General features: G+C 34.4%; 4 protein-coding genes and 1 pseudogene across 8 annotated transcripts in view; 4 read left to right on the forward strand and 1 right to left on the reverse strand.

The window, feature by feature from the left end:
• Nucleotides 1-9316, forward strand: part of LOC126595556 (probable magnesium transporter NIPA9) — an 87791-nt pseudogene extending 78475 nt beyond the window's left edge.
• LOC126595555 (uncharacterized) overlaps nucleotides 1-13446 on the forward strand; it is a 75154-nt gene extending 61708 nt beyond the window's left edge. For 2 of the 5 annotated variants that reach the window (XM_050261837.1, XM_050261838.1), the window contains exons 2-3: nucleotides 10946-11407; nucleotides 12790-13446. In XM_050261837.1, the coding sequence (XP_050117794.1) occupies nucleotides 11324-11407; nucleotides 12790-13140 (435 nt within the window). In that variant the 5' untranslated portion in view covers nucleotides 10946-11323 and the 3' untranslated portion in view covers nucleotides 13141-13446. Of the gene's footprint in view, nucleotides 1-10011; nucleotides 10086-10214; nucleotides 10337-10522; nucleotides 10905-10945; nucleotides 11408-12300; nucleotides 12711-12789 lie in introns of those variants that run through there. The other 3 variants (XM_050261836.1, XM_050261835.1, XM_050261839.1) reach the window with 3 other exon arrangements.
• Nucleotides 7453-8713, forward strand: LOC126595547 (uncharacterized). The gene is made up of 2 exons (XM_050261827.1): nucleotides 7453-7612; nucleotides 7975-8713. Exons 1-2 carry the CDS (start codon nucleotides 7468-7470, stop codon nucleotides 8463-8465), a joined length of 636 nt encoding a protein of 211 aa, XP_050117784.1. The 5' UTR covers nucleotides 7453-7467; the 3' UTR covers nucleotides 8466-8713.
• Nucleotides 13447-18204: 4758 nt separating the features above from the next.
• On the forward strand, nucleotides 18205-21669 carry LOC126595827 (FCS-Like Zinc finger 14-like). Its single transcript, XM_050262131.1, has 2 exons — nucleotides 18205-19219; nucleotides 21258-21669. The coding sequence occupies exons 1-2, from the start codon at nucleotides 18669-18671 to the stop codon at nucleotides 21415-21417; spliced, it is 711 nt and encodes a 236-aa protein (XP_050118088.1). The 5' UTR covers nucleotides 18205-18668; the 3' UTR covers nucleotides 21418-21669.
• An 873-nt stretch (nucleotides 21670-22542) lies between these two features.
• On the reverse strand, nucleotides 22543-25692 carry LOC126595829 (uncharacterized). Its single transcript, XM_050262134.1, has 3 exons — nucleotides 24612-25692; nucleotides 24346-24432; nucleotides 22543-22744 (listed from the first exon to the last, which is right to left on the reverse strand). Exons 1-3 carry the CDS (start codon nucleotides 24744-24746, stop codon nucleotides 22733-22735), a joined length of 234 nt encoding a protein of 77 aa, XP_050118091.1. The 5' UTR covers nucleotides 24747-25692; the 3' UTR covers nucleotides 22543-22732.
• Nucleotides 25693-25823: the final 131 nt, after the last annotated feature.

Here is a 25823-nt window from a genome sequence, read left to right on the forward strand (position 1 = left end):
TAAACCAGTTGTTAGAACATTTTCAGAAAAAATCCATAAAAATAATTAGACAAAATTTAGACTATATTACATCTCAGTTAGAAGATAATAATAGAAATATTCAAAGGTTTCCTAGCAAAAGAGAGATAAAAGAGCTTGTTGATCTTATAGATAGTAAGCCGAAGCAAGTAGAACTTAGATCATTAGAAATAGTTGAACAACTAAAATTAGAAGTTCAAAAAATTCAATTAGTACAAAAAGAGTTAAGTGAACAAGTAGATAAGTTGTATAATAAAATAGATAAATTATTAGTTTAATGACAGATTCTAGAACTAGCAGAAAATATATTCAAGCTTTGAAAGAAATTAGTAAATTAGATAAAGAACCAGTAGGATTAACAGATTTTTCAACACAAGTATCTAGTAGTAATATTCCCATTAGGCAAAATAATTTGATTATCCAATTAGTTTTAAGTTTAGCTGAAAAATTAGATCAAGTTGAAGAACAAATAGCAGAAATAAACCAAGTTTTACATAACGCATCTTCATCACTTCCACCATCCTTGCTAGATAAATTAGAAAATTTAACTTTGAGTGCAAGTAATAATAGAAGACCTAAGCTAAATCCTTTTGATAATAGAAAATGGCACTCTTTAGGAAAAAAGGAAAAAAAGTAGTTAGAGCGGAAGATATTTATCCAAATGAAGAATGAGCACAAGAATTTATTCGAAAAGGTTTTGAGAGAACACAGAAAAATAAATATAACTTGTATCAATTAGGTTTATTTGAAAATAGAAATAGAATTGTAAGCAGCATCAGTCAACATGAAGTTAGTTGTATTGATAAAGAAGTCGCACTTAATCTAATTAGTAAAGAAGCAGTTACTCATTTGAGAAAGTCACATTTTAGTCAGATTCACATAGGAACAATATTAATTAGAATATCAGGATTAACCAGAGCACAAGTAGGTACAAAAGCTTTAGTATACATATATGATGATAGATGGGATAATCACCAACAAGCATCAATAGCAACAACTGAAGTAGACTTAAGTTCAAACTTAGCAGTTATAGGTTGTATTCCAAATTATGTTATGACGATTAATGAATTTAGTAAATATATTAAAGTGAGCATAAAAACAAAAAATTATAATATCAAAGGAGAGTATAAAAATTTGTGTATTAGCTTAATGTATATAGGTAAAGTGTCTGATAGATATAATCATAAGTTTAATTTAGAGTTTCAAAATTTAGTTCAAACATTTGGCAGTAAACATGTAAATATGATAGAAGCAAAACCCGTATATAATAGCTTTTTAAAAGGAACTCAGTGGACATTGCCTAATTTACAAGTAGCACCAAATAGACAACCAGATAAAGTACAAATATATGAAACTAGTACAGGTCAAACAACAATTAGGTTTAGTAATTATAAGCAACTAGAAAAAATAGAAGAGGATGAGAGTGAAATTGAAAATGAGAGTATACATATGACTTTTGATAATTTAGATATTAATTTAGTTGAACAAAATTTTGATCATATTGTAGATAAACTTATAGAAGATATTGATCATTTAGATGAAGAACAATATTTGAAAAAATATAAGACATATAATTTAGGACTACATAAAATTTCAGACGAAGAAATGAAAATTTTAATCTTAGAAATAGGAGTAGAACACATTTTAGGATCAAAAGAATATAATAATTTATTATAATTGAAAGCAGAATGTAATCCAGCAGAAGAAAGTAGTACATAAGGAGTAGAAAATCCAGGACACGCAAGCAAAACCGATCAACAATTTTTGAGACCAACAAATGAACAATATAATGAAAAAGTAAAAGTAGACTATATGGAAGAAAGTATGATAAAACCTAGAAAAAATAGGATTCCATATTTGAGAGGGTTAGAACAAATTAATATAGCTGGTAATATATTAAATTTAGATAATGTAGATCCACAAGATTGGGAAAGAACGATTGAGAGATGGGAAAAAGGCTGCTTACATGCAGCATTAATGTTAGATTTTAGTAATTCACAAAATATGTTAGATTACTTTGAGCATACTTTGGATGGTTTAGTTTTTCATTATTTCCAATCATGGAAAGTTCAAAATCCAGAACAGCATCAGGCAGTTAAAACACATTTTAATATTGATGGTTTTGTTACTTTGATTAAACAAGAGTTTTTAGATCATAATAGGTTAGATGACAGAAGTGAACAAGAACAAATAAGAGCAATCAGAAATTTAGAACAATTACAAATTTGCGATTTACAGTATATAGCTGAGTATACCACAGATTTCTTTAAATATTTAGGAAGAACAGGTAGAATTAGTGATATTAATTTATTAGATACTTATATGACAAAAATAAAAGGACCAATAGGTGAAAAGATTTGGAATGAATGGCAAAATCATCCGAAGAAATATGATATTGCTATAGGACCTAGAATCCAACATGTCTATGATATACTCAGACAAGAGTGTAGCCAAATAAAAGCTAAGAGACAAATTAGGAAACAATTTTACATGTGTTGTAAAAATATAGATTTACCACAACAGTATGGTTGCCATAAGAAAATATACAAAAAGAAATATAAGTCGTATAAACCCTACAAACAACATAAGAATTTCAGCATAAGACCTTCAAGAACATATAGGAAAAGAAAATATATTCCAAAACAATTTAGAAAAAGAAGTGGTAGACCTTGGATTAGAAAATATAAAGCACCGAAAGATAAGAGTAATTGTAAATGTTATTCATGTGGAGAAGCTGGACATATTAGACCTAAATGTCCAAAATTAGGTAAACAGTCGAAAGAAAAAAGTACATTTGATGGAGTTGTTTAAGTTAGAAGAAGATGAGGATATTCAGTCAATATACAGTTTAGATAATTTAAGTGATAATGAGAGTATTTATAGTATAGAGAGTATTAACATGATAGATTCAGACTCAGAAGATTCAAGTAACACAAATAGTGATCTAGAAGAGTATATGTGTGCATTCATAGAAGAACAGCATGAAGAAGAATATAAATAAATCAATTTAGGTTGGCCAGAAAAATGTCATAAGTGTAGTAAATTAGTTGCAAATAAATACTACAATACATACTCAATATTATGTGAAAAATGTTACAGTAATAGGTTATTAGAAGTTAATTCAGCAGAATCACAAGAAAATACTGAAATATTAGGAAACATTGTTTATAGTATAGAAAAACAAAAAAATTGTTCTTTAATTACCATAAATTGTGAAATAGAATTAGCAAAAGAACATAAGATACAAACGATAGCTATGATAGATACAGGGAGTACAAAGAGTGTCATAAAAGAAGAATTAGTACCAGAAAAATATAGAAAAAAAATTAGCAAAACCAGTAAGAATAACACAATTTGATGAGAGACCAGTTTACTTAACACATTGTATAAATAATGAGTTTATTAAAGTAGAAAAACAACAATTTAATTTACCATTAACATTTGTTTTACCAGTAGAATCATATCCATTTATTTTAGGTTTAAACTTTTTGAAAAGCTTGCAAGGTTTTTTTATTTATGAACCCTAACATAACATTTTTCAAAAGAGGCATTATAATAACTGACCAAAGTAATACTGTAGAAGCATACAAAAACATAAGTATAGAAGAGCCTAGTGGCCAAGATAGTTATCATTTAGAAAACTCAAAATAAAATGATGAGCATAATAATGTAGAAGAGTTTGATGAAGACATTTTTGAATATGAATACCCGATTTTAGAAGAATGAACCTGTATAGAAATATTACAGTTAGATAGACCAAAGAGTTTAGAAGAATTGTTACAATTAGCAGAACAAACTAGGATTATAGGAGAAGACCCACATTTACATTGGAGTAAAATACTAGCAAAATTAGATATAATTAACCCAGATTTAACCATTAAGACGACTGACATGCCTTGTAGTCTAATAGATAAACAAGAGTTTGAGCAGCAAATAAAAGAGTTGTTAAATTTAAAAGTAATTAGACCCTCTAAGTCCAGACATAGATCAGCAGCATTTATTGTAAGAAAACATTCAGAACTAAAGAGAGGTAAGGCTATAATAGTTTATAATTACAAGAGATTAAATGATAATACATACGAAGATAGTTATAAATTACCAAATAAGGATGAGTTTATAAATAAAATTCAAGAGAGTAAATATTTTAGCAAATTTGATTGTAAGTCATGTTTTTGGCAAATAAGATTAGCAGAAGAATCAATTGAGTGGACAGCTTTTAGTTGTCCAGAAGGACATTTTGAGTGGCTCGTTATGCCATTTGGACTTAAAAATGCTCCATCAATCTTTCAAAGAAAGATGGACCAAATTTTCAAGAAATATGATAATTTTTGTAGTGTTTATGTAGATGATATTTTAGTACATAGTAAAAATAAAAATAAACATAGGAAGCATTTAGAGATAGTATTACAAGAATTTATCAATAATGGAATTGTAATTAGCAAAAATAAAATAGCATTAGAAAAGCAAGATATAGAATTTTTAGGAATGTATATTAAGTCAGGTACAATGCAATTACAAGATCATATAGCTAAAAAGGTGTTAGAATTTCGAGACAAATTAGAAGATAAGAAACAGTTACAAGCATTTTTAGGATTACTAAATTATGCAAGAAATTTTATCCCTGATTTAGGAAGAAAGATAGCAGTATTACATAGTAAAACTAGCAAAACAGGACAAAAATATTTTAATAGTGAAGATATTAAATTAGTTCAAAAAATAAAAGAAGAAATTACTAAACTTAAGCCATTAACATTACCATTAGATGATAGTTACAAGATAGTCGAAACAGATGCTTCATCATTAGGATGTGCAGGTATACTATACCAGAAAAAGCATAGGGAGTCTCCAAAGTCTGACGAACAAGTTTGTAGATATTTCTCAGGAAAGTTTAGTGATATACAGTCAAGATTACCATCAACAGATTTAGAAATTCTAGGGATAATTAATTCACTTGAAGCATTTTCCTTATTTTTACATAATGAAGTATTTACGATTAGAACAGATTGTCAAAATATAGTTTCTCATTATAACAAGATACATGCTACTAAACAGGCAGCCCAAAGATGGGTTAATTTTGTTGATTCAATTACATGAAATGGTTTTAAACCAATTTTTGAACATATAAAACGTAATGACAATACATTAGCTGATATCTTATCAAGATTAATTTGTTGAACAGGTATGGAATATAGTGGACCATCATCAGCAAATAGCACAAGGCTGCAAGGTAGAAGAGTTTCTTTCAATGGCATGATGATGCACCATCAACCTCCACCATTCAATGGATTTCAAAATAGCATGAGCAGACTAGCATCACCACCAGTACCTACGTTAAACTTTAATGGCAATATTGTTGAAAGAATCAGAAATACAACTCTGAGATATAGGTCAAGGGTACCAAGGCTTTCTGATAGGCAGCAGGTTCTCTTAGATACTTTTTGGAATATCCAAATTAAGCAGCCAAGCATGAGGTTAGGTCATGAAAAATTAATTAGAGCCTTGTAGCAAGAGTTTGATAGCTTTAATTTTAATTTCCACCAAAACCAGCAGCATATTCATTCTCTTGAGCACAACCTTCAAGCCATTTCTAGGGACCATGAGTCATTACTTGGTAAGTTTACCAAAATGAACCAAAAACTCCAATCTCTTAGGATGCAACAAAAGGCAAGTGCACCTTGGAAAGAGAATTGAAAATAGGTTTAGAAATTGATCAGCATAAGAATAAAGGAAAAGAGGTTATTGAACCCATAGGACAAGAGGCTAATGACCCCATAGAAGAAATTAAGATTGAGCTTTTAGAATAAGACGTTGAAATGGAGCAACATCAAAATAATGAGCAGCATCAGGTTCTGAGTGACAAAGAAAAACAAGAAAAATATGAAAGTTTTCTTAGGAATATATCTTCAGACTTGATATTAGATGATGTTTTATTAGAAGAAATTTCAAAGGCAAAACTAAGAATAATGCCAGCAGACATGCAAAATGAGATCTTGAGCAGAGCATCACAATCCATGAAAGAGTTACAATTACAATTACAATTACAATGGGCCTTGTATCAGTCCATCTTTAATCCAAAACTAGGGATGGATATTATTACAAAGATGTATCCTCCATGTCTTTGTGATAGTACAGAGAATTGTATTTGTAAACCAGATGTTAGCGTAGCTGTGGCTAGGATTAACATGAGAGATTTTAAATCATGGCATTTTAGTTATGAGCATCAGAAAAAGCATAATGTGATAGAAGTTACCCCTACCTTACTATTAGAGTTTGATTATCTCGATAAAATATTTATTAACCGTATTTCTCAACTAGAATTATTTCCTGAAAAACTTATAAAAGTAGTAGAAGATTATCTAGAAAGGTGGAAAAAAATTTGCATAAGTTTTATTAGTAGTCCTCCAGATTGGTATGTACATATGCATAAGGAGAAAGCTAGGCATATAGCCATGATCAATGAAGAGTCATTTAGACTAAATCCTATCTCCTCACATAGGTGGACTCCTTCATACAAAGATATTTTAAAATTTAGAGAGATCCAAATGCTTGCTTTAGATGAGTTTGAAGATTTTAGGTATGACATGGTACTAGTAGCAGAAGAAGAGGAGATGTATATTTACAGTAAGACAAGAATCAATCATCAGCCTTATTGGAAGCCCCAAAATTTCAAAGAAGAAACAGCAGAAATATATTACAAGGTGAAAGAAGATAAAGAAAGAGATGCAGAGCTAGTAGAAGACGATGAACAGTATTGGAATAATTTGTCAGAAGAAGAGTTGTATAACATTGACAACATGATGGAAGCCTGAAGAGCTAGCTGTAAATTAGCATAAGTTGAATATCATCATAATGTATTTCCAGACAGAAATGTCAACATCTTTGTGGTCCGCATGTAATGGCATAAGAGTAAATAAAGAGAAGAGTCTGATCTATTATGGACTTTTTCATACATAAAATGTCCTTATGGTTAAGAATGAATAGTACAAAGCCCTTTTCATTAAAATTCCTTTTTTTATTTCTATTTGGTTCTTTTTTTTTCGAGTTAAGTTTGATGTCCCATTCGAATTATTTGGTTTTTCAGTTTTTTTTTTTAACCCACCCCTTAAGCACACTTAAGTAGATGGAGAAACGATTGATATTTTATTTTTGTATAATGTTAAGGAGATCAAAATTTTTAAACTAAATGATGTGGTTGTTAATGATTATATTATTATTTAAATATTGATTAACGTGTTTATTTTATTAGTAACACATCATTTAATTTTTCAAATTTGATTTAAAATTTTGATGTCTCTATCATTATCCATACTAAGGGCATGACGGTCAAATGACGTGGAATAAGTTGGTGTATTTGAGGGTAATTTCATTGTTTTGTCAAAAGCGTAACCCTAAAGGTGAAATCTCCAAACTCGTGCAATCTCTCTGAGTCTCTCTTGCACAGACGAAGCCATGATCCGGGTACCCAGAGACGACGCCAAGGGCGGAGGCGGAGGCGGAGGCGGAGGCAGAGGCAGAGGCAGAGGCAGGGCCAATTCGCTCGCGCGATCAGAATCCGGGCGGGGGAAGAATCCAGCCCAGCCAGCGGAGCTCCGAGGTGAGTTCCGGATTTGTCTTGGTGTATATATATGCGTTTGGTTTCTATTTTAGGGTTTGTAAATTCTGCATATTAACCAAAAATGTTGCAGCTTAATTGGTGTTAAACCCAAATATATGCGTTTGACGAAACATATCAAACAAAAAATTGCTGTTTTTCGTCACCGTGCGAGAATTACCCTTAAATTAATTACATGCCTAGTTTTTTGTTTCGATAGAACTCCCTTCTTATATTGATAATATGTATCTGTTTTTGGTGGGTGATTTTGTTGAGTAGTAATTTGTGCCCTGCTCCCTTAATTTGACCTGTTAATTAGCTGAGTAAATATATCTAGTATTAATTAATTTATGTGCAACAAACAGATGAGAAGAAAGAAACAAAAGTTGTCGAAAGCTCTATGAGTAAACTCCAACTTGATGATGATACTCCTACTTCAAAGAAGAAACGTTACCGCGAGTCTAAGAAATGCCATTCTCAGAATGAGCATTGTGCAGTTTGCTTTGTGGACGGCCACCACCAACATCTGTGTCCCTACCGGGAAAGTGTCGCGTTGGGTGTAACTAAAGTTGGAGAGGGCTATATACTAATGTGTAGGACTTGTGGTTTTGTGGGTAACGTCTGCCTTCATGGCCGCTCTTATGCTCGTCCCTATAGGCGGTGTTATTGGCGTCTGAAACATGGGTACCCAATCCACGAGGAAGTGGAGCAAATCAGGGCAAGACAGAGAGAAATGGCTGAAATGTCCAGGGCACGAGTGGAGAGAGGTGAACCATCCTTATTGGATGATACCTCTTCCGATTCCTCTTCTGATACCTCTTCCGATTCCTCTTCTGATTCCTCTTTTGAGATATAATCGTAATGAAGCTTAGGGTTGGAACATGCGGTGGCTGCAGCTGTTGGATTGCCTTTTCTGTTCATTCATGGTGGATAGATACTACTTTGTTGGTTGTTTTCTCGTGTGTTTAATTTCGTTCTTGGAATAGCTAGTTGTGCATGTTGGTCGGATTTCCTTTGCTTGTAGGCTTGTACTGCTTGTCTTGGAATAACTATGAAACGAATCAACCGCTATCAAATACTAATCTCACCAGAATTGTTCAGTTAGTTTTTCGTACGTATTATTTCCTTTGCTTGTACGTACTATTATTAGTAAGGCCAAGTACTGATGGCACTGTACATTTTTTTCTTCCAAAATTATGCGCCTGCTAGAGTGACTCGAATAGGAGAAACCCTCCAAGTTTGAGAGTACCACAAAATTAGCATCAGGTTTTTCCAGCTTCCGTTTTAACGTCACTCTGCCACAGAAAGTAGCTAGTGAATGGAGCTGAAGCGCACAAGCAACATGTACTAGCAGCAAAACATAAGGCCAACCCTAAACCCTACAATAGGCGGGACTTGCATTGGAAGCAACTGCGGCAGCAAGCCTCAAGAGGCAACAATTTTGGCCGCTGACTAAGCAGTTGAGATGTTTTCTTAGATTAAGCTGCAACCATCCGTAAATGCAGGTTTCACATCCAACAATGCTCAGTTCATATCTTAGCTGCCGTTATATTTATGATTTCTCTTGCTTTTCTCTAATTTTTAGTTAACCTAGCTTGTTTCAACAAGATTTAGAACGGCCTTCTATTTGTTTTAATTTGTTTAAATTTTCGTGAAGGCTAGTTACTAGATGGCCACCTCTTTAACATATATATAGTCGTTTGTTTATGTATATATATGTACATCTATATATGTGTGTGTGTGTGTGTGTGTTGTTACGATTCGCTAACTTTTCTTTTGGAGACAAACGACTCAGACTCGTCTAGATTTTTTGGGGGCATGTAAATTTTGCTAATTTAGGAATAACAAGTATGTGGAAGTTACAACTGCATGCTCCAATGCAACAAAGGAGTATTTGGGGAGGCACAAAGACAACATGGTTAGGGAATTTGGTTATACTATCGTTCCCTCCACACATTCTTATCTCCCTAGCTCTAGAATATTTAAGAGAGAGAGAGAGAGAGAGAGAGAGAGAGAGAGAGAGAGAGAGTTGATGAAAATATAGCACAGCTTCAGTGCCAAGGCGTTGCCAAGGAGAGCGTATGACGGTGGTTCTCCGTCGGGGATTTGTTTCGTTCAGAGCCGGAGACATTTCTACGTAAGCATGCAGGTTAGAGTTTGATGGAGAGTTGAATTAATTCACAAAAGGTGAGAAATGGGAAGAGGTCAAACACAAAAGAAGGCGGGGGAGGTGGTGGCTGTAGCAATAGACAATGACAAGGGCAGCCAACATGCTCTCAAATGGACTATTGATAGTCTTGTCACCAGAGGTCAAGCTCTCTCTCTGTATGTGTGTGTGTGTGTAAATGCATGAATGCATAAGATGATGATGATGATCGTAATTTACTAATGTATGTCACCAGCCACAAAGGAGGTTGAAAAGGCTCAAGCCAAAGAGTTGTTTCTACCATTCCGCTGCTTTTGCACGAAAAAACTTGTGAGTAATGCTTCTTCCCTTCATAAAAGTGATAGTGTATTGCCTATCCCGCTCCATGAACAGTTGAGCGGAATCCCTCGTTTCACAACGTGATTTGTAGTTGTACTGCTGATTTGATTTTTGCAACAGCTAAAATGCAATGAAGTCATGATCGAGGATAAAAACATAGCAAAAGCACTGGTAAACTATGTTGTCAATAATTCAATTGACATTTTGGTACTTGGTGCGCCGTCGAGAAGCGGCCTTCTCAGGTACTGATTTCTTCTCCAAGTTATATCTCAGTTCAGATGCACCAACACTGTACAATTCATCAGAAAAATAGTATCAAGGAGAACAAGCATCAATCGTAAAATGTATAAATCATTCATTTATTTGAATGGAACTATAATTGTAGGTAGTTAAGTATTACATCTTTAAAATCCAATGAACTAAGAAAACTTTCATACATCTGTCTCAATTAATACCAGCTTACATACGCCGAAAATTTGATGGTTTGAGAAATCATTTATTCAAGATCTGGTTCCGCACGTTGTAGTCTTACCTCAGTTTTTTCTTCTCGGAAGCCATCAATTACGCATGCATCATAATTATATCAATCTCGTCACAGATTCAAAACAACAGACGTTCCAAACACCGTCTCAAAAGAGGCACCGAGTTTCTGCACTGTGTATGTCGTTGGCAAGGGAAAGATATCATATATGCCAGCTGCTACCACTTCACTGTCCCAGGCAGCTTACTTGCCTAATCAAAAACAGCACCAAACAAACAAAGCTTCTGACACAAATGATACGCAATTCAGCCACAACCAGCAATGCAGAGGTTGGCCAGATTCGGTTTTTTCTTTCTTTTTTTTTTTTTAGGTCGAAAGTTCAGATTATGTTCTAGCATCTGTTATTTCCCACCTCACGTCTGGTTTCTTGTCATTACTCAAACAAGTTTCTTTGACCAATACAGCATGGGAGAGGACGCAGTATCCACCACAAAGCCAGCAATAAGGAGCATGCCTCCAACTACAAACTTGACAGCAGAAACTAATATACCACAAATGATTATCCGAGCCAGTTCTGGTGTCCCAATATCATTCCTTCAATAATTGATACCTAAAATTTACCAGTTTTTAGTGGTTTTAGTTCCACAATCGAAAAGAAGCTTTATTTTTATAAAGCATACATGCAGGTATAGTTCAGAGTATTAATACGTAATTTTCTTGAAAATAATAGGATGAATTGGAAGCTGAGATGAGGAGGCTCATGCTAGAGCTCAAGCAAACAATGGACATGTACAGTACAGCCTGCAAGGAGGCACTCACAGCAAAACAGAAGGTATTGATGCAAAACCTTTCCTTTGATGAAATATAAATCTTGGGTTCAGAACAACTATTTAAGCATAAATTCTATGGTAAAGTACAAAAAACTACTTTAATTATTGGTATCACGACACTTTCATACCTCATCTTTTAAAATTGACAATGTCATACCTCATCTTTAGAATTTGGTCCAATATTATACCTTCCGTTACTTGGCCGTTTATTTTTCAGTTAAATGCTGACGTAACTTGATCCAAATCTCACTTTCTATTAAAAAATTAATAAATATTATTAAAAACTAAAAAAAATCATTTAATAATTTCTAAATATTAAAATGTGGCTTGATCTAGATCCTACTTTCTATTAAAAATTAATAAATATTATTAAAAACTAAAAAAAAATCATTTAATAATTTCTAAATATTAAAATAATAAAAAAAAGTTAAAAAAAAAAAAACTTATGTTCGTTCCCTTTTGCCCCCCCCCCCTTTCTCTCTCCTCTCCCATCTTCTTCTTCTTCCTCCTTCTTTTGCAGATTTGGGCTCTTTTTTTTTTTCTTCTTCTCTCCTCATCCTCCCCGCATTCCTCCTCCTCCTCCTTCTTCCCCTTCCTCCTCCTCCCCTTCTCCTCCTTTTTCTTCTTCTTCTTTCGTTGCAAATTCGGTTTCTTTTTTTTCTTTTCTTTTTTTTTCTTTTTTCTTCTTCTTCTTCCTCCTTTTTTCTGGGTTGCAGGAAGGAAGAAGAAGACTTCTTCTTCTTCTTTCTTCGTTGCAGATTCGGTTTCGGTTTTTTTTTTTTTTCCTTATTCTTCTTCTTCCTCCTTTTTTCTGGGTTGCAGGAAGGGGGCTAGAAGGAAGATGAAGATGAAGATGGGGGATCTTCTTCTTCTTTCTTTGTTGCAGATTCGATTTCGGTTTTTTTTTTTTCTTCTTTCTTCTTCTTCTTTCTTCGTTGCAGATTCGGTTTCGATTTTTTTTGTTTTTTTTTTTTCTTCTTCTTCTTCCTATTTTTTTTCTGGGTTGTAAGAAGGAACTGGAAGGGAGAAGAAGATGAAGATGGGAGAGAAGAGAGAGAAGAGGGGGGGGGGGGACAAACATAAGTTTTTTTTTTTTTAACTTTTTTTTATTATTTTAATATTTAGAAATTATTAAATGATTTTTTTTAGTTTTTAATAATATTTTTTAATTTTTTAATAGAAAATGGGATCTAGATCAAGCCACATCAGCATTTAACTGAAAAATAAACGGTCAAGTAACGGAAAGTATAACATTGGACCAAATTCTAAAAATGAAGTATGACATTGTCAATTTTAAAAGATGAGGTATGAAAGTATCGTGACACCGATAGTTGAGGTAGTTCTTTTGTACTTTACCCTAAATTCTAATAATATATCATCACAGGCAACCGAACTCCACCGGTGGAAATTGGAAGAGGGACAGAGATTAGAACAGGTACGATTAGCTCAGGAAGCTGCATTGGCACTTGCAGAGAATGAGAAATTGAAATGTATGGCAGCCATGGAGGCTGCAGAAGCAGCTCAAAGGATCGCAGTAATGGAAGCACAGAAAAGGAGGAATGCAGAAATGAAAGCCTTTAAAGAAGCTGAGGAGAAGAAGAAGGCAATAGAAGCAAAAACATATGATTTCATGTTCAGGAAATACACAATTGAGGAGATTGAAGCAGCAACAAATAATTTTTCAAGAGAGAAACCGACCTTGCGTGCCAAGGCTCGATTTTGTGAATGGGATTGATGGCAGAAAATAGAAAGGCGTTTTGGGTAGAGAGAAGCTGAAACACGTATTGGGCTCAGAAGAACCGTGACCCCCATTTCCTGACACAGCTGAGTGTTGGAATGATAACACAAATTTGAACCCTCCGTTTAATGCATTTCGATATTGATACTACATTTGGAAATGTTCCATTGAAATGTTTTTTTTCCCGATAATTTTTAAATAAAGATTTAAACCTTAAATACTTTCGTGTATTACATTTGCACGCTGAAAATACTTTATTCAATATTAATTGACGCATAAATTTATATATTTATTATTCGTTAATTGTTTAGATATAAAATGAATGAGAGTTTGCACAAGCACGGAACAGGATCCTATAACATGTGTTCTTTAGTTTTACGACTTTTACGATTCTTTTGATTACAACGTTGGTATTATTTTGTCATTTAATTTCAACTTTGCATGGTTTGAAACTTGAAAAGTGCGTCTCATAAATTTTATTTTTTTTGTATGAATCTAAAACCAACCCAAACTCGAATTAGGAATGTTGGGTTAGGATTGAATTGACTATCCAACTGGCCCAACCCGTCCGAGTTGCACCCTAATTAAGAGTGTGTGCATTTTCTACCTAAACAAAAGTTTTGTTTTCCAATTACCACTTAGGCTTCAATTTTGGTGCCAATGTGCAACCTTTGATGATTTCAGTTAAAACTAGCAAAGAAGCCCGCGCTCTGCTGCGGGTTTGAAACCGTAACCAAAATTTAACACTCATTTTAAATTATTTAAAAATAAATGAAAGCAACTAAATCCACATGATATTCAAATTGTGAGATGTATCAGATATCAATTGTTGTCTGTATCTTTGTGCTTCTCATTGTAAGTTCTTTTTGCTTATTACTCTGAATTTTTGTAGTTTGAAATTTGCAATGATCAACAAACATGGGATATGCTTATGTGATTTTCCATGAACTAATGAATGGTTTGCAATTAATTTCACTGATGTATATTCATAATTTGGAATTAGGAATAACAGTTAAACAGGGCCTTGAATTACATCATCAACCAATACTTTCTCCTTTTGCTTTCTGTGAATTTTTTGGTTGCTTGCTGCAAATGAATGGATTTGGAACTTTGAATTAACAAATTAAGCAATTCAAGCATATTACATACCCTTAAAAGGCTTAAGAGTAGATATAAGATTAATTAATATTAAATCAAAATAAACAGATGTAGCTATGTATATTTTCAGCAATTTCAGTCCTTCACTCCCATCATAGGACTTAAATCACATTTAAAAATAAAAAGTACACAAAGAAAGTTGTACTTTTAGCTTTGTTTACAAAAAGCTCCTATACAACTATGTATTCCACACGAATTTGTGTAGAAGGACTTGCCTCGGGGATGAAGTACTCTGTCTTCTTGCACACACCTATGCCGAAATCTCTATCAGGAAACTTTTCCAACCCCTGTAGAAGCCAATATATGAAGGAAATCATTCAATGCAATTGTATTAACCTTATTTTAAGGATATGAAAATGAATTTTTTTTTCACTAATAATACAATATGTACAACCATTACCCAGTTTCAGAATTCATTTCAACTCCCAAAATTACACAAAATGTACTAAAATTTCAAGCAAAGAGAACGAACCAAGATTCACAATTCATTTCAATTCCCAAACATGCTCACAGATTAATGAACTCTCACTGAAACAACAAAGAACCAGTGAAATTTTGTGTAACTTAAGAGGAAAAATTCTTACCTTGACGACGGGCATTTGGCCTCCGAACATCAAAACAACACCCATTTGGTGGAGAATTCTCAAGGTGTCACGAACGGGAGCCACATGCCTACTTAAACACATAAAAAAGAGGCGGAGCATTTCCATTGCGCCAACAACCCAATTATGATGGTTTTAACTTCTGGTATATTTATATTTCATTTACAGAACATATAAAAAAAATTTGGGGGCCCCCCGAGATTGGGGGCCCTAGGCGATCTCCTTACTCGGGTACCCTCAGACATTGTTCTAAAAATCCCCGCCTAGCGTTGCCTAGGCGCTAGGCAGCTAGTCACCGCCTCGATTAATAGCAAGGCATTTGAAAATTAAGAAATGACGCCTAGACCTGCTGAGGCGCCCACCTAAACCGCCTAGCTCACCCAGACTCGCATAGGTTGCTACTCACTTAGACAAAAAATAGATAACTTTCATTTTGCATTTTCTTTTCTCAATAAATTGTAAGAGCTTGTTGGGAACCACCAACTGTTGCTATGTTATTGTAATGCTGTAAAGGTTACCCTACTCACTCTAGGTCGGACTGAAAAAATAGGCCTTATATTCACTGTTTTGGAGAAGTGGAAAATATGGTCTCACAGTTTTCATGTCATACCTATTATCATAGCGAATCGTGTCGTGTCAAACCCATTATTTTAACAGATTGTTCATTGGTGACTCAGTAACGACCGAATTCGTTAATAGGTCATTTCGTTTCATGTTTGCGTAACGAGTCATGTAAGATATTATTATGTCTAATGTCTAGACCTGGTGAATGGGTTGTGCTTGTGTCATACCTACACATATCTTATTGGAATCTTAATAGGTGACTGATAATGACCCAACTTGCTAATGAGTTATTAACAGGTGACCCGATATTGATTGGCTTGTTAACAAGTTGACCCGACACCTATTATTTTCATGTCATGCAAGAAATTTTAAGGCCTACTAATGATGTTCTCTAATAATGTAGGCAAGCATAATAGGTAAAATTGTACTATAATAGTTGGCGTGACAAGTTGCATACTCAGTTGCCTTATTAAAAAATTAGTCAATCCAATCTAACAAAACAAAATTTTTATTTTATTAATGTCGCTCACCTTTGGTATTTACTTTTATCATTCATTTTTATCTTTTTCCCCAACATGGACTACTTTATTATAAAAGATATGTGGGATCCATTTTTTAGCTACACATGTAGAAGTAGGCAATGTTGTCAACTTTAGGGGAGTAGCCAAACTTTGCCTACTCCATTGGAGCTTTATTTTGTCTATGTAGCTCATCAAAATGAATTACTCATTTGCCTACTTCATCGGAGATACTCTAAATTAACTAAACTGTAGAGAGAGAAGGGAGGGATTCAAACTTAGGTTCATTGGAAAAAGCACTTCTACTCAGATCAATGTAGTTGTAGCTATGCCCATGTCTGCTCATAAATAAACTAAAAAGTAAGTCACTTAATACTACAATTTAGTAATAATTCTCTCCACTTGTAAGTGGGAGGACTTAAGTTCGACTCTTGTGAATGACGAATTTGGTACCAAATTATTATGGTTGACTCATTATGTGGCTGACCCATTGTGCACCTTCTTAGTGTGAATATATCATTGTATTTAAAAAGGTTAAAGCTTAAATAAGGGCTGATTGGTTGGCAAAGTTACTTTAACGCATTGTTTACTAAGTGATGGTCTTATGGTTTTATTACTTTTTAGTCAAAATAGTTTCTGAGACTGGCATAACTCCTAATTTTGGTCCCTAAGATTTAAAATCAATGTTAGTGGTCCTAAATTTGTCCATCGTTAATTATTTTGGTCATACGATAAAAAATCTCCGTTAAATTAGAACAAAAATAACAAAAATACCCTCACTTTTTGTCAAATTTTTTTGGCCCATTATTTATTAAATAAGTGTATTTTCGTCATCTAGATCCTTATTTAGTAGGGACTTTTCATGCATGTATCCAACGTACAATAGCCACTTAATACTATAGTCTAGTTGTATTCCTATTAACTTGTAAGTGAGAGGTCTTAGGTTCAATTATAGATAAAGGTGAATTTGAACAACATTATTGTTAGCCCATTGTGAGGCTAAGCTCACTCTTTTTCCTTTTAGTGTAGATAATATCGTTTGTTTAAAAAAATGCACAATTCTATTAGTTTCTTCTCCAATTGTGATTGGTTGAAACAAAACGGATAGAGAGGGAGGGAGGAAATCAAGAGTAATGGCCACATAATATTTTGGGCACATGAGAGAATACCTCGGCATTAAAATCTTTAATTGATTTGATACGTTTTCTTCTAAACATAGAAGGCAAACCAAACTAAAAGTTTTCTTAGAATAAAAAATAACGCTTATTAAGTCACGTTATCAAACTTATCATTCATAAAAGTCATGAGTGGTATTAACTTAGAATTATCAGTAGAGAAATTTAAAATTTAGAAGTCATTAATTGTTACAAAGATAAGAAGAGTCAAGAAAAAAAAAGCAACATTTGTTTTTCTCTCTTTTTATTTTCTTTAAGAAAATTAGAGTATCGGCTCTCGAATGATGAGTAAACTTAGATTTGGTCAATCAACCAAAAGTTTATCAAATTTGGAATTTAAATTCGACAAAATGTGAAGCATTAGTCAATCCATCATAATGTTGTGAGATATTTAAGAGAGCAAGAGTCGTACTCTTAATAGTCAAATATTCTTTTAAACGAAAGATCATTGCTTATAATATAAAGAATTTTTTTTTTAATCAAATCTTAACTTAGTGAGACAATTTTTTGTGAACAAGTTACGAAACAAAACGAAACTCATTTTTGAAGCAACTCACTCGCAAATATTATGGTGTTTTGCTAGACAATATACAAGGAGTTTTTTTAATTTTTTTTATGGTCACAAATATGAAAGATGCAAAAGAATATAACAACTCAACGGCCATGATTTATTAACCAAAACATGGAGGGGCCAATATACGAAAAAGAAAGAATAAGGAAAGTGACAACCACTAATTATTACAAAATAAAATGAAAAATTATTGTTTATGTATTTTTATTGCAAGAATAATAATTTAATAAAAAATTTAAATAAAAAAATAGTGTATTTATATGAACTAGGATCTTCTCCCCTTCTCTTGTCATCCTCTTCCATCATCTTTTCTCATATTCTCTATTTTGTCTTTCTCTTATTATAAAAAATTAATATAAAATATTAACATGATTTGACTGTAACCGTTCAAATAGAAGGAGGAGGTTTAAATAGAAGGAGAAGGAAGGGGAGGGAAAAAAACGGGAGTCCTACTCCTATTTATATTGCCCTTTCCTCTAATAGCTCAGAGGGGTAGAGAAGACCAGAGAGAAGAGACCTGAAAGGTGGTCTTCCTCTGCATCTCTCTCTCTAGCAGGTTTCTCTCTCTAGGAATACTCAAGCTTTATAGATTTTAGAGAGAGAAAGAGGAGGTACTTCTCTCAGAAGCTGCACTGAATTTAGCAAAAAATAATACTCCTCCTACTTGCTCCATTGCTTCTACTTCACTCCCTCCAAGCTTTGCACAAAACTGTCTCTCCCCCCCCCCCCCCTCTCTCTCTCTCTCTCTCTCTCTCTCAATATCTCCAATCTTTCCTGGTTTCCTAAAAAGAGTCAAGAAAACCCTTTTCTCTATTACCTCAGTCTTCCTCTGCTTTGGCAATCCTCCTTTAAATCAGCTAAAACAAAATCACCAACCATTCAATTTAGCAAAAGTAAGAGAATCTGAACAAAACCCTGTTGCAGACTTTCCCGGAAGATGGAGAATTTTTCCGGGAAAAAGCGACCCACAATCAGTATCTCACTTTTCACTACTTTTTCCGAGTCAATTTCCTCTGACAAGTTCCCCAAGTCAATCAAATCCCCAAGAAATTTCCAAGATGGGGTTGTTGGGCTTGGAATAGTGGCTGCCATGACTGATTTGGGCAGCCCCAATGAAGTGGCTTTGTCTGAAAAGTCACCAAGGTCGAGCCCAATCCCCATAGTCTCTGCAGCTAAGCCTGCAGCTAATTTCAGAAGTGGGTTTTGTGTGGAGAGGGCTGGGGCTGTGGTGGATGAATTGTCTGAGAGCTATACGTGTGTGATTTCGCATTTCGGAAACAATTTGACATCGAAGCGGGTTTATTTCGGTGATAAGCTGAGTGGGGTTGTGGATGATCCTAATGCTGGTATGGTGGTGGCCTCTGGGGTGTTCTCTACTTCTCCATTGAGTATTGGTGAAGTGGGAAGAGAGTTTTGGGCTTCCGATTTTCTCAGTTGTTGTTATCTTTGCAAGAAGCAGCTTCATGGACTGGACATTTTCATGTACAGGTAAAAACAAAAGTTATATATACATACATAATATATACACACACAGAGAGACGTATGTATATATGTTCTCTTGATGTATAGTTACGAGTTAATCACTTTTGATGATTGATTTTGGTGAAGCGTGATTTAGGAAATCGTGGATTTTGAACCACGTTGTTGATTTTGAATATGGGATTAATTTTTGCTTATTGATTATGTTGTGTAATGTGGGAGATTGTGTTTTGAAAGGATTTGAACTTTAGGGGTGATAGATGTTTTATTGGCATGGATGAATTGACCAATTCTTGGAGATATATGATGTTTCAATTTTGTTCTATTTTAGAATTAGATTTCTAAGTTTCGAACATACTGTGAATGCTGAACAAACTGGTCAATCTGTAACATAATTTTTGGTCTCTGGTAAGTTGTCGGTCTAAGCAGGAGGATGTGACTCATGGATCTGCATCAGCAGCTATAGTATTTCTCCTCGTATTTGTAATTTTTTGTTTCGAGTAGAGGGTTACCTTTCGTGGCATGATTTTCTCGGAGAGGTTTAACTGTTTAGGTTATTGTTTGTGATTGAATGGTACTTGAATGACTTCATTCCCGTATTAGGTCATCTCCTTTGGTCCTCTGTGTTGTGCGCTTGAATTCATTTAGAAGATGTTTGAATATTGTTTCCTTTTGAGAACAACGGTTTTAAGTGTAGTTTCAGAAAGTTACTGGAAATTCTTAGTGATTGTTGTGTTCTCTCTATTGTCCTCGACGACCATGTACATCTTGATTAAGCTAACATTCCACTTCTGGCCTTGTGCCAACTTGCTAATAGTCATCTCAGTGAGCTTTTGTAAAGTAAGATACAAGCTTGACAGACAAAGTAAAACTTGAGTACTCTAGCATCAATAAGTAGTTTGGGTTTTCACACTTAAATCCTTAACTTTGGTTCTCATTTGATTGTATCGAAGCCGGTTGTTTCAAAGAAAATCAAGCAAAATCCATTGGTGACATTTTGTGTTGATTTATGTATATATCACTATAAAATTATATGCCAGGCTGTACACCAATCATTAGTTTGACAATAATGTCATTAGACTGTTGCATGCTTAAGAAGTAATGCCAGGGTTGTTTTGTCTTAGGACTCAATGGAACATGCATCTTTAGAAACTTAGCATGGATGCCAGCTCCCAGCTGTTTACTTAATGAACACTTCCAAGTTACACATCTTTGATTGCAGTCATTTGGTTTTGTAGTATTAAAGATTTCGTCGAGTTAATATTTGTGTATTTTTTAATTATTATTACTTTCTTACTAAGTTGCTACTACTCCTATAAGAAAGTGGCCATTTACTTTGGAAAAAAAATTTGCTCACTGTTTTTACCACGGTGTAACATCGCCACCCTACTCAATGCATCCACCTGTTATACAAGTCCTGTTCTCCAAGACCCCATTGTCCAAGAAAATTGTGTTCACCCACAGTTCAATCTTTATTCCAACGGTGGAGGAGAAAATACAACAACAAAGAGTGGGTGATCACAATTTCCTTGGACCATGGGGTCTTGGAGGACAGGTCTACCCGTTATACATCGTATATACCTTAATTGGAGGTAGTGAGCAAAGTTGTTGTCTCATCTTTTGAAATCGAATTATGTGTGAAAGTATACCTCAAAGTCTCTTAGAATCCGGGAAGTTGAGCTTTCCGAATGGACATACGCATTGTGTTAAGAGATAAAACATTATTGGAGAAAGGTTATAAACTGCATGGTGGTGAGATATTTTGATGCAATTATTGATGGAGAAAATTCCAGCTGGTTTTGTTTTGTTCCAATATCTGAGTTTTTAGGGTCTCTTAATTTTAGATATTTTACGATGGCGAAAGAACATTGTTTTGTGATGCGGTCCTTGTTTGCTATGTTTGACTTTTTTTTCGAATGGTAGGGCTATGTAACTTAGATTTGGAAATGGGGAATGGATCTTTGCAAATATACTTGGCATCTTACATATCCTCTCATGTAACTTAGATTCCTTACTAACAAAGCATTCAATTCCCCCTTGTTTGCAGAGGTGAGAAAGCATTTTGCAGCGCCGAGTGCCGTGACAAGCACATGCGCAGCGACCATCATAAAGACAAGTGCAGATCCGGAGCATTAAAATCGCTTGATTACTCAGCGTCGCCGTGCTCTCGTCCGCTCGTCTTCTTGGCCGGGGTTGAGGTGGCATGAAAGTTTTCCTATACCGAACCTATATAGTAAATAATACAAAAAGGACGGGAAAGGTGATGGGAATAAATTGGGTATAACCGGGATAAGACGGTAGAAAAATACCGGACAGGGTTCAAGCAGGCAGTCTCTACAGTCTACAATTTAAATTGCAAGAATTTTTTTTATTAGATTGGACAAGTTGTATTGAGAAATTGGCAAGTTATATAATCCGTGGGAGAGACATTTATACAATAATGTTACTGCTTTTCAAAAGTTTCAGTTGTACAATGGTAATTTGGATTGGATCAAGTTAGTTATAATATTTAGATACCAAACTCGCTATCCAAGGAAGTTGAATTTGAAACTTTTTATCTTGAAGGAGATCGTCCTAGTGTTAGTGAGTATAGTTTTTGTATCATTTTTTGAAACTTTTTTTTTTTTTTTTTTTAAAATAAACCACGCCGCATTGAAATATAATATAAAAGAACGAATTAAATGATACGTAATATTGAGGCGACCTCATATTTTGGCAAGATCTAATAGTTTCTGTGAACATGATTAGGCCTACTAGTCTATTTTTTGGGGTCATTATTTATTCTTATTGAAGACAACAAACCGTCCCTGCCAGGTGAAATATCTTGTTTCACGATACAAGCGTTATTAGGGGAATAGGGAGTGGAACACATAACATGGATGAAATTGATAGCAAGGAACCAATCGAGGTACAAATCTTTTACCAATTCAAAAATACTGGTCTATTCCAATTGAATTCCTTTTAAGGAAAACTAACGAAAATAGCTTGAAAACTTTGAGTTTTAATCAAAATAACAAAAAAGTGTTGAATAGTACCATTAATGACTTTTTAGAATAAACATGTCATTTTCGTTAAAAATGAACAGTACCGGAACAGTATTGGAAGTGTTTCGTTAAAACTCCTTTTTAAGCCAGAAAACCTACACCATCACTCAGACTAATAAAAGTCCAAATTCCGGCGAAACCCTAAAAATAACTTCTCATTCTGCAAAGATTCATATAGTACTGTTTTATAATCATCTTTGAAAGAACAAGACCACAATTTTTCTTCATATAATACTTAATCGAACAAGTTTGTGCTAAATTTGAATTATTTTAACGAGGCCAACAATCTAACAAGTAATGAATTGTATTGGAGTGTATGAGCAGCAAGTAACTCAGTAAATAATCACATTGAGACTCCGATGTCGGGAGCTAGCACACTGATTTTTATCTATGAATCAAGTTCAACTTAGCATCAGAAGCCAACAAAATTCAATAACAAGGAGGCAAGCAAAAACTTGATGGAGCTCCAAGTAAAAATCTAGTCCTCAACCTGCCAAATACAAGTCAAATGCAACCACTAAATCAGTTGTTCAAAAACTAACAATAATGGATTAGAAGATGGATCTGAATAACCATCTTGGTTAAGACGCTGTCAAGTGCCAATTGGTGACCATGTTGGAAATAATAAGATTCTCTATTAATTTTCTTCTTGGTGTTGGCAGCAGTAATCAAACTTAAGCCCCAAACAAATCCCTTATGCTTGCTTCCCCTTTGACAACACTAAATTATCAGCATTTCCACCCCCACAAAGGCTGTCAACAAGACACGGCTCATATACTAACTCTGATAGAGGAGACAACTTGAAACCACTAGGTCACTTGCGACCACATAACTTCATTTCTTTGACATGAAAAAAATTAATCCAAAATCGTGGAAGCTGAAACCAGATGTGACTGAGTTTTATCCTGATATTAGTTTACCCACATCCCCATTTTGATAACACAGAAACGGTGATACAAATGGAACACAACTGAAATATGACTCCAAATCACTGCATAAGTAGTCATCTAGGCGAAATGAATTATTAAATGAAGTGCTTTAATTGATGTTTCACAGAATATGCTTTTCTCATAGAATGAAAACACCAATACTAGGAGCTTTTATAAACACCAATACCCAGCTAAAGTTCATGTGCCTCCAATCCCCACTATTAAGTCCACCTGAGCTCTTTTCCTGCTTCTAGTGTGGGACTATTTCTTCAAACTTCAGACATCTACCGAGCACATGAACGGAATTATCATTGTAACTTTTTTCCATTTCTTTTCTTTGATTTTACTCTCTGACTACACTCTGAATTCAGATAGCATCTAATATATTCCATCTATTAACTTTCCGGCAAAAGCACCTCTTAGAAAATCTACTTTATGGCTCCACACACACACACACACCCACCATTATAAACAATTATATCTACAAATGCATATCAGAAAGATTTTCCACCTAGTTTTGTTGAAAACATAAATAACCAAGGGCAACATCTTTCTATGCCTGGAAAAAGCTTGAGGTTCAACCCTAAAACCAATTGGCAATAAGCGGAGTAATCCCACTCCTTATAAGACCACACAAAGGACCCTTAACATTTCGTTGTAGGACAACACTCCACATCCTCCCCAAGATCATAACAATGAACAATCTAAATTAGCAATTGACTGCTGAAATTCATGTCAGAAAAATGTGAGCTTACTTCTTCTAATTGCAATTATAACCAAAACCCACATAGAAAATCATCGGCCTTGTTAAAACTCACATATAATAACTATCAAATGCTAATCATTTGTCCTAATTTTGAGATTATTAAGATGGGTTATGATTAGTTCTGAAAAAATTGATGAATTGGTCGGGGGCTACTGCATAAAACTATCAGAAATTCAACCAAATCACAAACCCAATCATAAGAATAAAGGTCGTACCCAGTGCACAAGGCTCCCGCTTTACGCAGGGTCTGGGAGAGGTGAATGTCGGCTAGCCTTACCCCCATTTATGGAGAGGCTGCTCCCAAGTCTCGAACCCGAGACCTACCGCTCATGGGCGAAGGCACTCCCAATCATAAAAATAAAAAAAAAAAAAAAAAAAAAACAAAAACAATAATACCCGAGCGGGATGATGATTCGGGTCTGGTGATAAAGAACGCTCGAGGTTCACAAGTCTACCTTCAAGAGCATCAAACTTTTGCTTCACCTACATAATCCCCCACAACAAAGAAAATGAAAACTTGAAATCATATGTATGAGTGTATGTATGTGTGTGTGTGTCTATATATATATATATATATATATATATATATATATATATATATATATATATATATATATAAAGAGAGAGAGAGAGAGAGGTGAGAGAGTTGATGGGTTACATACATCGGAGGAAAGAGCGAAGCGGTCGACGAGAAGATCTTTCCAGACGAGGTGAGAGATTGCAGCTCCAGTCTGCGAAAACCCAACACCGAACCAAACCAAACGAGTTCTTATCATCTTTCTTTTTGGTTTTCCCATTTGGGGTTTTGAGAATCACAGAAATCTTAGAACCACAATGTGCTGTTGCTGCTGCTGCTGCCGAACGACAATCACAATTCTCTTTTCCTATACAATTTATTATTTCCAAATGAAAAAGTTTTAAGAGGCAAATAACCAACAGAAGTTCTAATATGGTTACTCAAAATTACCATAATACTCACGGATTTTTATTTTAGGGAGCAAAACTCTAATTAGACTAAAGTTCAGAGAACATTATTTCAATTTTCTCTTGTTTTTTATTTAGTTACTTTATGTCAAAAGTGAAAACAGAAAACATGACAACTTTTTAGAATATGCATTGCTGAAACACATTAAAAATAGATCTTCACAATTACAATGAAAACAACTAACGCAAGACTTCTGTAAGGGTGCGTAATGCCCGTGATTAAAAAAATATCTCTTACACCCACGTGTGTGCGTGCGGAGTGATTAGTTTTTATTTAAAGCCGAAGGAGAAAATATTTGAGACAACATTATGGACTTGAGAGAAGGGTCTTGGGGGGTTTTCGCCCCTAATGGGTCGGGCATCAAGGACAAAAATCTGATATGGTGAGGGTGGGAAGGGCAGGGTACGAATGACATTCTAATTCCAAACCCAAACACGCGCTGCCTACTTGAATAAGATTTTTCTCCAAAGACACAACAAAACTAGACAATAATTTGCACAAAATGTAGAAATATTAGTGTACCAAGTAAAATTAAAAACTAAAAACAATGTTGAATAGTTTTCTAAATTTGTTTAGATTTAGTTTTGTGATTATATATTTACCAATTTCCCACCATCATTTGCTAGGATGCCACTCCACCCAACAAGTTTCTAAGGTTGTTTTCAGCCAACCTCCAAAGGAGAGATATTTCCATGTAACCAAAACATAAGGTCAATACACTACGTGTCATAATATAAGTAAATATAAGTAGAGAGGATATATTTTTCAATGTCCCTTCACTTGTATCACCGGCTCGTGTTCTAGGCACATTGAAAAAAAAAATCTCCAACATAAGAAGGAAATTCAGCAGAAAGTCAAACCCCAATATGATATTGGGATTAAACCTAAA

Source organism: Malus sylvestris, chromosome 13, assembly GCF_916048215.2.
Source record: "Malus sylvestris chromosome 13, drMalSylv7.2, whole genome shotgun sequence".
In the NCBI taxonomy this organism is placed as follows: Eukaryota; Viridiplantae; Streptophyta; class Magnoliopsida; order Rosales; family Rosaceae; genus Malus; species Malus sylvestris.

What these genes read in the sequence shown, in the direction of transcription:
- LOC126595547 (XM_050261827.1), top strand. Translation starts at nt 7,468, where the DNA reads ATGATCCGGGTACCCAGAGACGACGCCAAGGGCGGAGGCGGAGGCGGA. An exon ending in CCAGCCAGCGGAGCTCCGAG is followed by an intron (nt 7,613 to 7,974) that starts GTGAGTTCCGGA and finishes TGCAACAAACAG; the next exon opens with ATGAGAAGAAAGAAACAAAA.
- LOC126595827 (XM_050262131.1), top strand. Translation starts at nt 18,669, where the DNA reads ATGGAGAATTTTTCCGGGAAAAAGCGACCCACAATCAGTATCTCACTT. An exon ending in CTGGACATTTTCATGTACAG is followed by an intron (nt 19,220 to 21,257) that starts GTAAAAACAAAA and finishes CCTTGTTTGCAG; the next exon opens with AGGTGAGAAAGCATTTTGCA.
- LOC126595829 (XM_050262134.1), bottom strand. Translation starts at nt 24,746, where the DNA reads ATGGGAAAACCAAAAAGAAAGATGATAAGAACTCGTTTGGTTTGGTTC. An exon ending in GCTTCGCTCTTTCCTCCGAT is followed by an intron (nt 24,433 to 24,611) that starts GTATGTAACCCA and finishes GGGATTATGTAG; the next exon opens with GTGAAGCAAAAGTTTGATGC.